Source organism: Paramormyrops kingsleyae, chromosome 17, assembly GCF_048594095.1.
Source record: "Paramormyrops kingsleyae isolate MSU_618 chromosome 17, PKINGS_0.4, whole genome shotgun sequence".
In the NCBI taxonomy this organism is placed as follows: Eukaryota; Metazoa; Chordata; class Actinopteri; order Osteoglossiformes; family Mormyridae; genus Paramormyrops; species Paramormyrops kingsleyae.
Window position 1 is genome coordinate 5,618,589 of NC_132813.1, and position 14,706 is coordinate 5,633,294.

At 49.0% G+C, this 14,706-nt stretch overlaps 1 protein-coding gene across 2 annotated transcripts in view; it reads right to left on the minus strand.

Annotated features, from left to right (window-relative positions):
* The window catches only part of usp32 (ubiquitin specific peptidase 32), a 34,619-nt gene that overhangs the window by 2,746 nt on the left and 17,167 nt on the right, over positions 1 to 14,706 (minus strand). Inside the window, exons 8-33 of one of the 2 annotated variants that reach the window (XM_072701058.1) lie at positions 14,413 to 14,528; positions 13,924 to 13,986; positions 13,049 to 13,132; positions 12,892 to 12,953; positions 12,669 to 12,771; positions 12,366 to 12,549; positions 12,070 to 12,245; positions 11,317 to 11,457; positions 10,255 to 10,372; positions 8,695 to 8,849; positions 8,312 to 8,393; positions 8,142 to 8,216; positions 7,913 to 8,051; positions 5,729 to 5,834; positions 5,443 to 5,616; positions 5,053 to 5,227; positions 4,546 to 4,697; positions 4,345 to 4,456; positions 4,011 to 4,216; positions 3,623 to 3,807; positions 3,265 to 3,351; positions 2,814 to 2,934; positions 2,071 to 2,262; positions 1,413 to 1,641; positions 878 to 1,293; positions 124 to 216 (exon numbers count right to left, since the gene is read on the minus strand). In XM_072701058.1, the coding sequence (XP_072557159.1) occupies positions 124 to 216; positions 878 to 1,293; positions 1,413 to 1,641; positions 2,071 to 2,262; positions 2,814 to 2,934; positions 3,265 to 3,351; positions 3,623 to 3,807; positions 4,011 to 4,216; positions 4,345 to 4,456; positions 4,546 to 4,697; positions 5,053 to 5,227; positions 5,443 to 5,616; positions 5,729 to 5,834; positions 7,913 to 8,051; positions 8,142 to 8,216; positions 8,312 to 8,393; positions 8,695 to 8,849; positions 10,255 to 10,372; positions 11,317 to 11,457; positions 12,070 to 12,245; positions 12,366 to 12,549; positions 12,669 to 12,771; positions 12,892 to 12,953; positions 13,049 to 13,132; positions 13,924 to 13,986; positions 14,413 to 14,528 (3,746 nt within the window). Of the gene's footprint in view, positions 1 to 123; positions 217 to 877; positions 1,294 to 1,412; positions 1,642 to 2,070; positions 2,263 to 2,813; positions 2,935 to 3,264; positions 3,352 to 3,622; positions 3,808 to 4,010; positions 4,217 to 4,344; positions 4,457 to 4,545; positions 4,698 to 5,052; positions 5,228 to 5,442; positions 5,617 to 5,728; positions 5,835 to 7,912; positions 8,052 to 8,141; positions 8,217 to 8,311; positions 8,394 to 8,694; positions 8,850 to 10,212; positions 10,373 to 11,316; positions 11,458 to 12,069; positions 12,246 to 12,365; positions 12,550 to 12,668; positions 12,772 to 12,891; positions 12,954 to 13,048; positions 13,133 to 13,923; positions 13,987 to 14,412; positions 14,529 to 14,706 lie in introns of both variants that reach the window. The other variant, XM_072701057.1, reaches the window with a different exon arrangement.

The window sequence follows — 14,706 nt, forward strand, 5'->3', positions numbered from 1 at the left end:
GAATATTAGAATTTGAATCCCTGAGGCCCTGATTGGGATTAAAGGTTGGAAGATGGATGAATAACAGAAATTTTGTTTGGTCTTTAATTGCAGTCAGATGCTTTGCTGATCGGGTCGTCTTACCTTACAGCTGCTGTCGTTGTAACAGTACCACTTCCCATTGGGGTTTTTGGCATATGTCACATAGTGGCCCCCACCCAAGATTCCTGAATGGCACTGCGGAAATGAAAGGGGGAGGGCATCATTCGAAGATTCGTGACCTTCCGGAAAGCAAACCGGGAACATAAACCGGGTTTGCAAACGACACCGAGAAGAGTTTTCAGCACCATCCATGTTTGACAAGGCAAATGCTGCTCATCTGCAAGGGACCGCAATGAATCTATATCAGACTGCGGGACGATAGGGGCCATGGTCGCCTCGACCATCGACCCCATGGTCGCCTCGACCATCGACCCCATGATCGCCTCCACCATCAACCCCATGATTGCCTCAACCCCATGATCGCCTCGACCATCAACCCCATGATCGCCTCGACCATCCACCCCATGATCGCCTCGACCATCAACCCCATGATCGTCTCGACCATCAACCCCATGATCGTCTCGACTTTGAAAAACATTGCACCGTAGACTTACGAAATCAACCCCACTTGTCCTTTCAGTCACACCCACTCAATGCATGTTTATTAGCTCGACACAATGTCTCCTCTGCTCTAGTCTGCAATAGGCTGAAGCATGCTGCCAATTTTAAGGTCAAAGCCATCGTCATAAGTATAATGCATTCTCCTTCCAATACGATTCATGCATATTACAAATCAAATAGCTTCCTAAAATGAACTAGAGGCAGTTTTATTCACAAGTAAAAAATGGATACTTACTGATATTGCATATAAATTGTACATGGGCTCCATGTAGACCTCGTCTCTTTGGTGATGGGGCGTCTCCATGTCAACGCTGGCATCCGTGTGGTCGTTGCTTTGGCTGCTGTCCTGTCCCAGACCGTTCATGACGATCACCTCGCAGTCCCTGCCTGCCGCTTCCGTGTTCCAGGGCTCGGGGGTGGTCGTCTCAGAGGCAAGCGCGACCCCCGGACCATCGGGGGCACTGTGCTCCAGCTCAGAGGAGCTCTCCCTGCTGCTGTCCAGGTTCTCCTTGCTGTTGCAGAGCCGGTGTCGGCTACCCAGCTGGGGCATGCGCAGGCGGACCTGTTTTCTAGCGCCGCCCTTGGGGCTGCTGCTGGGACTGCTGCCACGGCTCCGCGGGGCACCAGACTTCCTCCCGGTGTTGGGTGAACCTGCAGACACACACACACACACACACACACACACACACACACACACACACACACGTGTCATTGTAAGGACGGCTGAAGGGGGACCCATTCCCTTTTTGTCTGCTGTGACGGGCACTGACCTTTGGTGTTGTTAGAGAGGCCAGAAGCAGGAGGGACAGAGACGGCCATTGCGGCGTCCCCTACCCCAGCCTTCGCAACCTCCTCCCCCTGGCACTCTCCCAGCCCCTGCTCGGCCTCCCGCGGCACCAGGAAGGCACTGGGGTCGAAATTCTCCCTGGGGAACTTCACGATCTTCTGAGACTTGATCCAGCGTCCATTGACAAACTGGAATCTTTTTAAGTGCACGATCTGTCACAGTGGAAGACATGCTATTTAGTGAAGGCACTGCAGTGGGAAGCTTCTTTGATAATAGAGCGGCTCATCTATAGAATTAGATGAGAGGAAGGTAGCAAAATGCAAAAAAAAAACTAGACCACTGGAGGCTTCATTAGTGTGAACTACAGTGTCAAATTCAACAGAACTAATCTAATAAGTGACACAGAGAATGCAGGATTTTTCCTGTTTTAATGGCATTTGGTTATACCTTTTATAACAAAAAGGTTTGCTAAATATAGCATGAAAGCTAACCTCTACTGAAATATGAGCTGTTATATAGAATGAACCATGTTCCACACTCCTGTCCACAGTTTCCTAACTGCAGTATTTACTCCTTGTTGCTTATGTCAGACAGCAAGAGGTTGCATGCGGTGGTTACAACAGGCAGGGCGGCGCTCTAACCAGTATGGGCGGCAGCCTCCAGAGGTCCAGCTTCTTGGTGGCCAGTCGGTGGGTGCGGCATTTGGAGCAGTAGTAGAGCTCATCCTCGCCCAGCTCCTCCTCGCTGGTGAAGGCCCGCAGGCAGCTGTCCAGGCTGATGGGCTCCGCTTGGGCCCGCCGGCTCTGCTCCACACTGGCGTGCTCCTCCACAATCTGGCCAGGATTGTGGACGCGGTTCGGGATGCGTTAGTCATGCTACCGCTAACTGCTAATGCTCCAGCTCAGGTGACAGTCATGTGACATCGTCACAGTTAATAATAGCAGCAATAAATCATAGTAGCTCCTTTCAGCGCTGGTGAAATGATCTTGTCAGTGGGTACTGCTGCTGAAGTGAATGCACTGCCTTTAATATCTGCTAGATAAGCAGCGAGGACAATTTGCTAATATAATTATCGTGCCATGCCATCGTCGATGAGTAGCTTAGCATACGTAGCTTAGCATATGGGAATTACAAATTTGCCTGTTCATGCTTTTATTTTAAACTGCAGTAAGTGTCGGCAATCAGCGATACAACAGCAGATCATTTCAGAGACCAAGGCAAGTTTATGCCACGGGGAGGCAGATGGACGAGAAGAACGGCCCTCAGTCATGCGAATGATGCCACAAAATGGCTCCACCGGTAAACACAGCAGGTGTCCAGCAGTACCCAGGACACTGCCCCCTCCCCCACCACTTCTGGAGTCAGACGGCCCCCTGCGCCTCACCCTCTCTTGTGAGGTCTGGTAGCGCAGGTGTAGCGCGGTGGGGTCCCAGTCCACGGCGATGTAGGCGTTCCCCAGTGAGGCTCGGTCATCGGTGCAGTCCACCGCACAGCCCCGACAGAACCTACACACACACGCACACACATGCATGTATGCACGCAGATCTGCATGCATCTCTGTGGGAGCCATCCATTCATTCCTATGGGAAAAACCCTAATCCCAGCAATGACGACCTTAACCGCTTACCCAGCCCTAACTTTAGCCATAAATAACCAAATAAAATACAAGACTTCTGACATTTTTTCTTTTTTGATTGCAGTCACAGATTTTTAGAAAATTGAGTTTCCCTCTGTGAGGTCAGAAAAACAGCCCCCAGAAGGTCAAAACAGGTTTTTATTACATGGGTAATATATACATACCCTCCCCCCCCCACACACACACACACACACCATACCTGTACCATGGGCACCAGGCACACGAGTTCCCATCTTTCTGCACAACACGCAGCGTAAAGGGGTACTGGTAGCCCATGCTGTCATCACTGAAAAACAGCACCCAGGATGATTTAAATTAAGTGCAAATTAATGAAAGTAAACAAGTATAACCAGCTATAAAAACATAGGTGTTATTTCTAGCTCGATCAGACTCGTCTCCAACAGAGCTGAAAAATACAGCCATTTTTTCAAATTCCTGCAGAGCGCAGTAGCGCCTCTAGTGGGAAAAGGGTAATACATACCTAATTACTAAGCTAGCATAGATCACTGTTATTTCAGCTGCAGAGTGTGACCTCAGCCCACAGAGGGGACGCTCACCAGTCCTGGGCGTGGTTGCTGGCCTCCTGAGGGGGTAACGGACTGGCCAGTCGAGACACCTGTATCCACACGGCGTCGTATAGGTCCCTCTTCCGCGTGTGCACCGTGCAGGGGACGATGAGGGGCATGCCGAACAGACTGGGCCTGTTCTTCTGAGACGACAGGAAGTACAGCTCTGTCCGCATCTAGGAAAAAAAAAAAAAAGAAGAGTTTTATGCTTGTTAAGCAGACACCTTACGAACAATCCACTTAAGAGAGAGACATTTACGAAACGCTTTCACAATTCTAAACTTAGCCAATAGTCTGTCAAAGGTGGTTTAAACCAGCTTTACCACAGACACACCTGCCACCTTTTCAGCGGCAGCGGTACACAAGGACAGTGACTCACCATCTTCCTGTGCATAGCGATGATATAGCCGATGAAGGGGCTATCCTGCATGGGGGCCACGTGACCATTGGGGATGCCGTTGGGAAGGCACCGCTCTGTCCCACAGGGCACCACGGTGCTCGGCATGCCATTGGGTATCAGGTTGGGTTTGGGAGCATTGCCATTGGCTGCTGAGGTGACCGTGCCATTGGCTAGAGGCGGCAATTCTAGATGCAGCAGACACACATACTGATTGAGCACCAAGAATGAGGGGCATGATGGGATATCTTTGTCAGGTTAATATTTAGCTATGTGGTTTGAGACTGTCGAAACAAACTGGAAGCGAGGGCCTCACCCGTTGGGGAGGGGGAGGACGCAGACGTGGGTGATCCTGGCACGGGGATCTCGAACGCGCACAAAAAGCCGTTCACGGAGAGCCGCACTTTCTGGTTGTCCAGAGGAAAATTCTAGGACAAAGGGCAAGCGAGTTAGGGCAATCCACCGGTCAGGAGGGCCACCCTTCCATGTTGAGCACACACAAAGGGAAAAGGCTCACTTTTATATTGGACGCATGGACCTCGGCCAGCAGAATCTGCTCAGGCTTCAGGCTGCACAGCTCGCTCAGCTGTTTTTTCAGGCCGGTGTACTTTTCGTCCATGTTCAGCCGCAGTCCGAATCGTACCGGCGTAGAGCCGTCCAGCTTAATAACTACAAAACAGACACGAATGGAGAACCGAATCGATCAAGATGGGTATTCAGTTCTCTTTGGATCACAGTCCTTCCACAAGTATGTCTTACAACTTACTACATGTGTTGGCAGTTAAACTTATTTATGGGGGGAGGATTGAATAGCAGGACAGATTTAATTCGTTTAACTGCTTCCAATTTTTTCACATGCAGTCAAGATGAATGATCATCAGGGATTGGCTTGGAAATAAACAAAAAGGTGTGGCCAAAACCCCCAGCATTCCACAGCCGGGGGGGGTCGGAAACCCCTAACTTACACAACCGGCTTTAGAGTACTGTGGTTCTGTTAATGTTTTCTATGGTCCCGCCTGCTCACCTGTGATCTCCAGGTGCATGGAGCTGTCCATTGGGAGGGGTAGGGACAGGAAGTTGAAGGGGTCGAAGCGGGCACTAATGTGTCCGCAGGTCTTGCACTTGACCTGAGACTTGAGCTGGCCGTGGAACAGGTCCACCACGATGGAGCGGTTCCTTCTCAGGTGGTTCTCCCAGGCCTGCCAGAGAATGAAAACCCAGGCTGATCAATCAAAAGCCAGCCTGCCGATCCAGGTGATCCTTCCACGCTCACCAGGAGCTAAATGACTTTGTAGTGAATTCAGTCAATTGTTCTTTATCAAAAAGATATCAATACTGCAAAATGAAGAATAATTGTGCAACTTAAAAACAGGGGCAAACAGGACGGGACAGGACATGCTACGCGAACTCTGACCTCGGAAGCCACCTCCCAGTCGGGCCGGCCGTCGCTGTCTTTCAGCTCCACGTAGGGCTTTTCATGGACTCGGTTGAGATCTTCATGAAGCCCGTCAAGCAGGAATGCCAGGAGCTCCTGCGAGTCCTGCTGCTGGAAACCATTGAACCTTGGGGCGTACTTAGCAATGGTCCACTAAAAAAAAAAGGAAATGTGGGGGGAGGGGGGCAAAGGTGAGCATTACTGTGCTGAGACTTTGTGCTGCTGACCCAGTAGCCGGTGCAGCACGGGTGCTGGGAGGACCCACCCTCAGTTTGAGTGGAGCCACATTCTTCTGCGTTCCGCTCCACAGCTCCTGCACCAGATCGCCATAACATTTGGCCATGTGACCACGCATCCCAATCGGATTGATTCTGCGGCACAGAGAGAGACATTAGCACTTCTTATTGCCAGAATACCTTCTGTTAATCCATGAAAAATACAATAAACAGCAGATAAAAAATTGCAAGATCACAGTAAAAGACATGAGAAAACCAGGTGCAAACATCAGATCTGTCAGACAGCATTTCACACAGCTAAATAAATAACGAATGGAAGAAAAATCAGCTAATGACATATGACTTGTTTAAGACATTGAAGCACATTCTATCAATTCTTGGAAAACAAGACTTTTGTGTTTGGTTCAAATGAAACATTTAAGGAAAAACTGATTTTTTTTTATGGTTGATGCTGCTGGTTAACAGTGAGCATTAGAAGCTCATTTACAACCAGAGTTAGTCGTCATACTGTAATAGGACGTCTGTCTCTCTTTGTTTGTTGTTCTTATTCCTCTTATTTATTACTTTAAATAAATAAGTAAATTATTTGTTACTGCCACAAATAATGTAACCAATTACCTTTTCAAATTAAATAACGCAATTAAAAGTACTGAAATGTAAATGGCCTCATTAGTTGTTACTTTTGTCTTGTGTGAAAATAAAATATCAAAAATACATCCTAATACATCCTATTCCCCTAATTTCCAGTTTATGGTCCAGCGTCATCCAACCTTAAGGTGGTGCAATGGATGGGTAATATTAGGCAGTGATAGATCAAATTTAAGAGTTATTTTGTCTCGCTCTATCACAGCAGCAATGCTAAAAGTAATATAACTATCCAGACAGCACATATGCATTAGCACAATGTCTCTGCGATGCTCTAAAATCCATGGGCAAAGTATCTCTGTGAAGTCATTCGCTCACTGCCACATCGTTACAGAGGCATCGTTACTGAATATTGATTCGACATTCCCCTGGTGTCTGTGCAATGCAATGTTAATGAGATCACTATGCCACGTTTAGCCTACTGTTACCTTTCCCGATTAGGCTATATAACCCACAACAGGGTTATACCACACACACGCACGCCACACACACACGCACGCACAGATACACACACGCACACACCAAAAATAGGGTAGATTTCTTCCGTTTACCCTGCATGTAGGCATACTATTTAAAACCACGTACCAAACAGTTTATGCGATTAAAAGTTATGTGCTTATTATGATACATATATTGAGATGACAGAACCAGTAAAAATAGGCCTAACAACTTTTTAAACAGTTTTTTTCTAACTGATCAAAACAAAATTATTGAAAAAAAAATGCGCTTGCTGAAACACAAATTAGCTGATGTAATGTAAATATTGTTAATAGGCCTAAATGGAACGCAATCATTTAACAACGTTCCGATCTCAAACTAACATCCCAGCGACGCGTGCGTGCTGTCTGGATATTTATGCATTTACAAGAGAACTGAAATGCAAAAAAAGTTACCTTCATAGTAGCTATTTACTTTTATATTTAGTAATTGGTAAAGAAATTGAATTACTTTTGAAAGGAGTAATCAGTAACTGTAATTAATTACTAATACAGCACACTGCTTACAACACATTTCATCTCTCTGTTTTAACCATTTGCCGTGGCAAATAAGAGGATTGTTTTTGGGGGATAAATGCTAATTCACGCCATTTTAAAAATGTGTGCCTGAACTGGAAATAAAGCCACTAGCTAAGTATTCCTTGTGTTTCTGCATATTACTGTTGACACCATGGAAAAAAATACGGTGGAAAAGATCCCAGTGACAACCATAGTTAACTTCATTCATACATTTTAAAAGTACCTTTTGCATAGAATGCGATTCGATTGCATATACATGTATTACAGTTAAGTCTCTAGGGGGCAGGTGACCACTTGTTGCCCCCCACCCGTGGACGCTGCCATGTGGGGGGGGGGTCTGCTGGTGCCTGAGCAACCGCCCCATTTTGCCCAAACTATCTGAACCGTCTCCCTTTAGAGTTACTGAATCTCCCCCTTTATCTCAACAAGTTACTTAGCGAAGCCCTGATGCCACCCCACCCCACCGTCAAAGTCCCCCCCCTCTGGTCTTTGCCTTTCAGCACCTGTCCCTGTAAGTCTCTGCCTGGCCCCGCCCCCACGTGCCCCACCCACCTGTTGAGCTCATAGAGGTGTCTCCCTGAGATGAAATAGTCTGTCAGAGGCTTGGTGTTGCTCACGCACTGGATGCTGGAGTTCATGAAGCAGGTGTTTCCCAGGTTACTGAGACCCGTTGCTCCCTTCTCCGTCGGGACTGCGGGAGCCCAAACAGAGCATCGTCACCACACCAGGCTAGCCCTCACCTTCGCAATAATAAAGGGAAGCAGTATCTACGATACGTTACCCTTGTGCCGGTCCATTTTACTGCTGTTCGCTATGAAAGACATCTCCTCTGGCCAGCTCATGTCTTTGTTTCGAACTATATCACAAAAAAACATGGTGCTTTTCAAATAAATGTATATCTACAACACGGTGTTCAGACACGTGCTGTACAGTTTCCATTAGCGATGATACCTTCAATTACTAAATGCTGTTCGTCTTGAATCTTCAAACTTTCCAGTGTGTGGTCTTCATCATCGAGCAGGGTAAGGTAGTTCTGAAAATGAAATTGACATCGCCTTCATTTTCATGGACCTCATAACCTGTGGCAAACCTTTTGTAGAGCATGACCCCAAACCAGTTCATGGCGTGTCTGCTCCATGGTCAACATCTCTGGCCTAATATCACTTATAACATGGTCAGCATTTGACTAGCGCTTTGCGGTCATCGATTCCCAAGCCTATCGCTACACAGGGAGTCCTTTGCTGCCCTCTGCAGGGGAAACGTGGAAGCCGCCAGGGGAAACGTGGAAGTCAGGAAAGCCACCCCCCCACCTCCCGGACAACAGGGTCGCCCACCTCGCTGTTATAGAGCCATAGCCGCATGTCCTCCTCCTTGATGCGCAGCCGCTGGGACAAGTAATCATGGATGTCCTTGATGGTGGCCATACGGCTGAAGCAGCCGGTGTAGGCCAGGACTCGCTTCAGAGGGGCATTCGGAGAAGGCACGTTACCTGTGGGGGGTGGGGGGTGGGGGAGCAGGCAGTCGACAGCTGATTTTTAGCATCACTGAATGCTCACAAGGATGCAGCCCGCATGGATGGAGACCTGACTCGTCTGACGGCCCACCTCTCTGTCCATTTCTGAATATAAACTTAAACCTGGTTCTCTCTTTATATCATTAGCTAAGGCTCGTTGATGTCTAAATGCCCCTGAACGCTAAAGGCTTGCCACATCTGCAGCGCGCAGTTGCTATCGTCAGACCACGGACATCTCCGGAAACCGCTCGGGGACGGCGTGTAGCAGGGACACACACGCTAGTCATTCTAAGGCGGTTTTGCTGCTGAAGCACGACACAGATTACAGATTCAGGGCACCACCTGCCTAGGAAACACAAACGTGATTTAATATATAAAAAAAAAAAACTCAGCCGCTGCAGGTGGAATATCATACGCTTTGCCTCAATGTCTACTCTACTGACAATCGGTCTCTTTCACGCTTTACATGTACACATCGGGTGGAGAAGACATATATGAAACTGTCACGTACGTCACAAATTAAGGTTTGCAGTTTTGGCCAAGCTCAGCAAAAAATCAGAGTAAATGATTCAACAAAAAATACAGTGACAAAGCATAATTGTATTAATTGTACACAGGGACTATATTACACGGCATTAAAAAGGCCATTTTAAGCACTCATGAGGATTAGTTGAGGAAGCAGCAAGAAAGGGCAAAGGCAATTATGAATAATTCATCAAAAAATAATTAGTGTATGGAAGATTGAGCTCTGATTAAGCAAAATTTTAATCAAAATTAGTCCAGATTCTTAACCTACAAATCTGTGCAGACTGATTAATCAACTGAAGCTGAAATCAATCAAATTTGGAGTTACTGATATTTGCATTGTGAAAATCAGACATGAAACCAGAGGCACGACCCCCATCTTGCTTGCTGGGGGTGGGGGCTGTGGCCGGATATTCTGAAGATGGAGGGTGGGGGGGGAGGGGGGTCCAGCCCTCCGCTGCTGAAGGCAGATACCTGATAGCCCCCCCTAATCAGATCTACACCAATTACAGTGGTGACGCTAAGCTACGCTCTCACTGGGCACGCCGGATCGTTGCAGTGCAGCCAGCATTCCAGCTTCCTCTTCCTCCAACTCCCCCTTCCTTGCACTTCTCCACAGAGGGAGTCCAGGTTCACCCTGGGCTTCAAACCGACTCACGCCTCCCAGGCATGCAGACACGGGGGTGTACCGCCTGGCCAGGCGTTCAGTTTGGTCAGTGTCATATTGGAGCTCTCAGCTGGGGGGAGGGTGGGGGGGGGGTGTGATTTAGCGAGCTGAGATCATGGGCCTCTTCTTGCTGCCGGCTCACGTTACCTCGGGGCAAATGCTGGGGGAACATTCGCAGGCTGGTCATACCCATATTCACCCAGATGTTGGACTGGGGGTTGCGGGTCGCGGGCTGTTGCCGTAGAAACAGCAGGTACCGTGGGAACAGCTCCAGCTCGGGGACTTCGGTCTTGGTATCCCGGATTACCTGTGGGGGCGGTCAAACAGAGTCAAGCCCTCCTGCTGCCTGTACGACCGGCACACAAATCTGCCACCAAACTCCATTCCCCATGATCCTCCTGTTCTCTGTAACTTCCTTCCTGAATGATTAGCTCTGCCTTTTCCAGTGCTTCTGCCGTGACTTTCACATGCAGGGGCACGGTCATTTCGGCTCGCCTTTAGCAGATGCGGGCGGTTGCTCTGCCGACCAATAAAAGCGCTGCAAAAAGTCGCCAGTGACACTGAGAAGAGCCCAGGGACCTTGCTACCTACCCTGGAGGAGAAATACAATATCGCTGCCTCCAGAGGGCCACTAACATCACCGGGAACCTGCCACACCCCTGTCACCACCTCCTTGCACTGCTGCTACCAGGAAGGTGCTACAGGACTATTTATGGCCGTCCATCTAGACTGAAAGCAGCTTCTCTCCAGGGTCATTAGCAGACTGAAGCAGGTCCTCAGATGACCTCTGCTCTCAGCCAGGCCCCTCTTGTGTTTCATGCCTACAGTTGCTGTGCAACACTCTCATGGCCAAAGATACATGTCACTTTATACCTTACAGTCATTTTTCATGTGTATATATGTGTGTATTTCATTATCCTTTTGTATTTATTATACCTAACATTTATGTAATGAATTGTACTTAATACAATTCATATATTTATGCATATACTGCTGTATACATATTTCCATCTCCTCTTTTTTTGGAAGAATCAGTCAGAGTCACACAGAGCATTTCACGGTACCTGCTGTATACAATTACAATAAAAGTGTTCTATTCTATTGTAATCTATTCCATTCTATTCTATTCATCTGGTAAGTGGAGTACTTAACCTAGGGGGGGGGGGGTGTCTGAATGGAAACCAGGAGGCACGTGGAGTACGGCGTGTGCAGTCGGGAGCGCACCCCCCGGCCCGGTTCTGCCATACGTACCGGCCGGGGCAGACTCAGGTTGGCACCGTACCAGTGGTACAGCGCCCTCCACACGGGCTCTGGGACGACCTCGAAGTCCCGGCTCGGACTTGGCGGTGGCGATCGCCTCAGTCGACCCCCCTCCATGGTTAGCGTGGGGGCCTGCAAAGGTGCGTATACATTAAAAACAAATAAAATAATAAAACATCACATTAAAAATGCAAAACAAGGACACAATTTACAATTCTGCCGCTGCTCAAACATAACCCTGGAGCAGCACGTGCCCCAGCAGGAAGACAAAAGAGAAACAACGCCCCCCCACCCCCATCTGTCCTTAGGGTTCGGCGCCAAGAGAGCAGGAGCCTGATAGCGAGGGCGGGGCCTGGATCACAGACAGCACCAGGCACAGTGCGCGGGGCCTGGATCACAGACAGCACCAGGCACAGTGGGCGGGGCCTGGATCACAGACAGCACCAGGCACAGTGGGCGGGGCCTGGATCACAGACAGCGCCAGGCACAGTGGGCGGGGCCTGGTAAATGAGGGCCAATGCTCTCGAAAAGTGGCTTCCTCTTTCGAGTTACTGTTTACAGGAAGTCAGTGCTGACAGTTCCCTTTCTTGAGGCTACACTTCAAACTGTGCTTTGATTCCGAAGGAGCCAAATGCGCATTCTTATCTGTAAATGGTCAGCCATTCTGCAACCCGCACAAATACACATGAGCAGATGTTCCTGGTACTGACTCCGCCTCTAGGACCTCGAGCCCCTGGGCCGCACCTTGATGGGCTCCGAGGTGACCATGGGCTGGTTGTCGATGGCGCCGGGCCTCTGCGTGGCCAGAAGAGGCAGCACGTTTCCGTTGGCGCCCAAGAAACACTGGTTGTTGTTGTCCGAGACGTTGTGCTGCCGCGCGAAGCAGATGTCGGTGGCCGTGGAGCTGGAGGCGATCATACCTAGGCAGGAAGCAAAGGGGGGGCTGACGAGGGCATGGGGGGGGTTTGAGGGACCCGGCTTGCCTGGGGCTCCGAGGCAAAAGCAGGCGACCAGTTGGTGCCGCGATCAGCAGGACTCACTGCTGTTGGTGGTCTCAGAGGCCTCGGAGGCACTGGAGACATTGTCGGAGAAGCGTTCGTCGGAGGAGCTGAACGAGCTGCTGGCGCCGCTGCGGTCGGTGGCCTGCTCCGCTCCCGCCGCCGCCAGGGGGCTCCGGCCCGTGCCGAGCACTGGCGGCTGCTCCACCACAATGGGATGGTTATCCTGAGGGCGGGGACACGGCCAGTTGCTAGGAGTCCTGCTGACCAGGACGCGACTCGAGGAGAGCGGATCGGGTGACAGGCCCAAAGTATAAGGCTCCTTCCTGAAACGGCGCCACTCACATATTTGACGTAATCTTTCCACTGCTGCCACCACTGCATGGAGATGAGAAACCAGCTGTGTCCCACCTGCAGCCCGTGTCGGCTCTCCCTCTCCAGCCACCCCCTGCATGGCAGACACAACATGTCAGGGCCCTAATGGTGAGCTCAGAGGGAGCCGGGGCTTCGGACCCCACCCAATGAGTGCTGAGGAGCCTACAGGGGACAGAGGAAACCAGGTTCGCACCTGATTATCTGCCCTTCCTCTTCTGGCGTGGCAGGACGCAACCCCAGGACGATGTGGCACACCTAGGAGGGGAGACACAGCAGTGGGCGGGGGCGGGGCCAGCCAGTGACACCGAGAGCCAATCAGAACCAAGGAGCCCTGAAACTTAGGCTGCTACCTGAAAGAGCAGGTTGAGGAACTCGTTGGCAAGCGCGCTCTTCACGCTCCAGATCTGGTAGTCCTCCAGAGTGAGATGGCCCAACTGGGAAAAGAAACAAACACAATACAAGCTTTCAAGTCAAGTCAAGAGGCCTGTATTGTCATGCCATCCATATACAGGTATAGAGTGGCACAAAATGACATTGCCCCAGGTCCGCGGTGTAACATACAACAGCAAGTGACACAAGGAGAGTATCCACAACACTTAAACTGCCAAACGTCGGACAGCACAAAACAACACAAGGACTGGACACAAGGGCTTATACATATACCTATACAGTACCAGTCAGAGGTCTGGACACACCTACTGAAAATCATTTGTTTTTCAAAAACATAATGACCCTAAAGCACACTCTAAGCTAAGAACTGCATTATCTTTTGAACAAGGACGACATGGAGGCACTCGACATATGACCTGGCCCCACAATCCACCAACTGTGGGCAGGTTTGGGATGAGCTGAATCAAAGAGTGAGAGTAAGGTAGCCATCTGGTGCTCAGAACTTGTGGAGAAGCGTTCCAGGTGGCTACATCTGGGTGCTGGTTAAAAGAATGCCAAGAGTCTGCAATGCTGTCATCCAAGCAAAAGGGGGCTATTTTGAAGAGTGAAAAATTTAAGATGGTGAATATGTCTCTTGGTTGTTGGAATATTTGACACATATTACTTCATTTCATCGAGGCCTTTTACTATAAGGTGAGTAACACAGTTAAAATAGTAACAACTGCATTAAAAGCAGGTGTGTCCAGACTGTTGTTGTACTGTACATAATGCAATGTGTATGTAAACAAAGCACGGCTTATACCTGTCGGATCGTGAGGCACCCCAAGTAGCTTACCCTGGTGTTATCGTGCATTTTCAAAATGTCTTCCACGATGTCGGCCACATTAGCATGAAGTTCCTGCAAAGGGACAACGGCAAACTGAGCACGCACGGGACGGGGCTGCTGACGCAAATTCAAACGTATTCAGCCGTTACGCAGTTTTTTTTCTCTGCTGCGATGACATGACACTTCAGTGATATTCAACCCGCTTTAATCCTTTACTCATGGCTTTGCCAAATAAACTAAAACTGAAAATACTGCCAGAAATCAGGCAATTTTTTTTTTTTTTTTACACAAGCAATTTATCTGGCCCGACATGTTCACACAGGACTCTCAGCATCAACTGATCAGCAGAACATGACAGTAAGATTAATGACTCTGAAAACCTTGGCCATAAATGTCATATATTAAACCTAAGAAACATTACAGTACATTACATGCCAATAACACAACAAGGAATGAGAATCACATCCTAATGATTGCCGTCGGTGGGCCGTGACTCACGGGGAGGGGGTCTGTGCGGTTGTCCTTCCAAACCTCCAGCAACGCCACGACCATGTCTTGGATCTCACTTCGGCAGAGGACACCGTCCCGGTCCACATCGAACACCTTGAAACAAACTATGATGACAAAAATGAGAAGAGATTAAAAGCCCACGGCCTGAAAGTTCAAAATAAGGTAGTTTAAATCTTAAGATTTCTTCTAATTTAGTGTTTTTCAACCCAGTCCTCAGGCACCTGAACCAAACAACTATGAATACCTGATCCAAATAAACATGGACAAACCGAACAATCACAA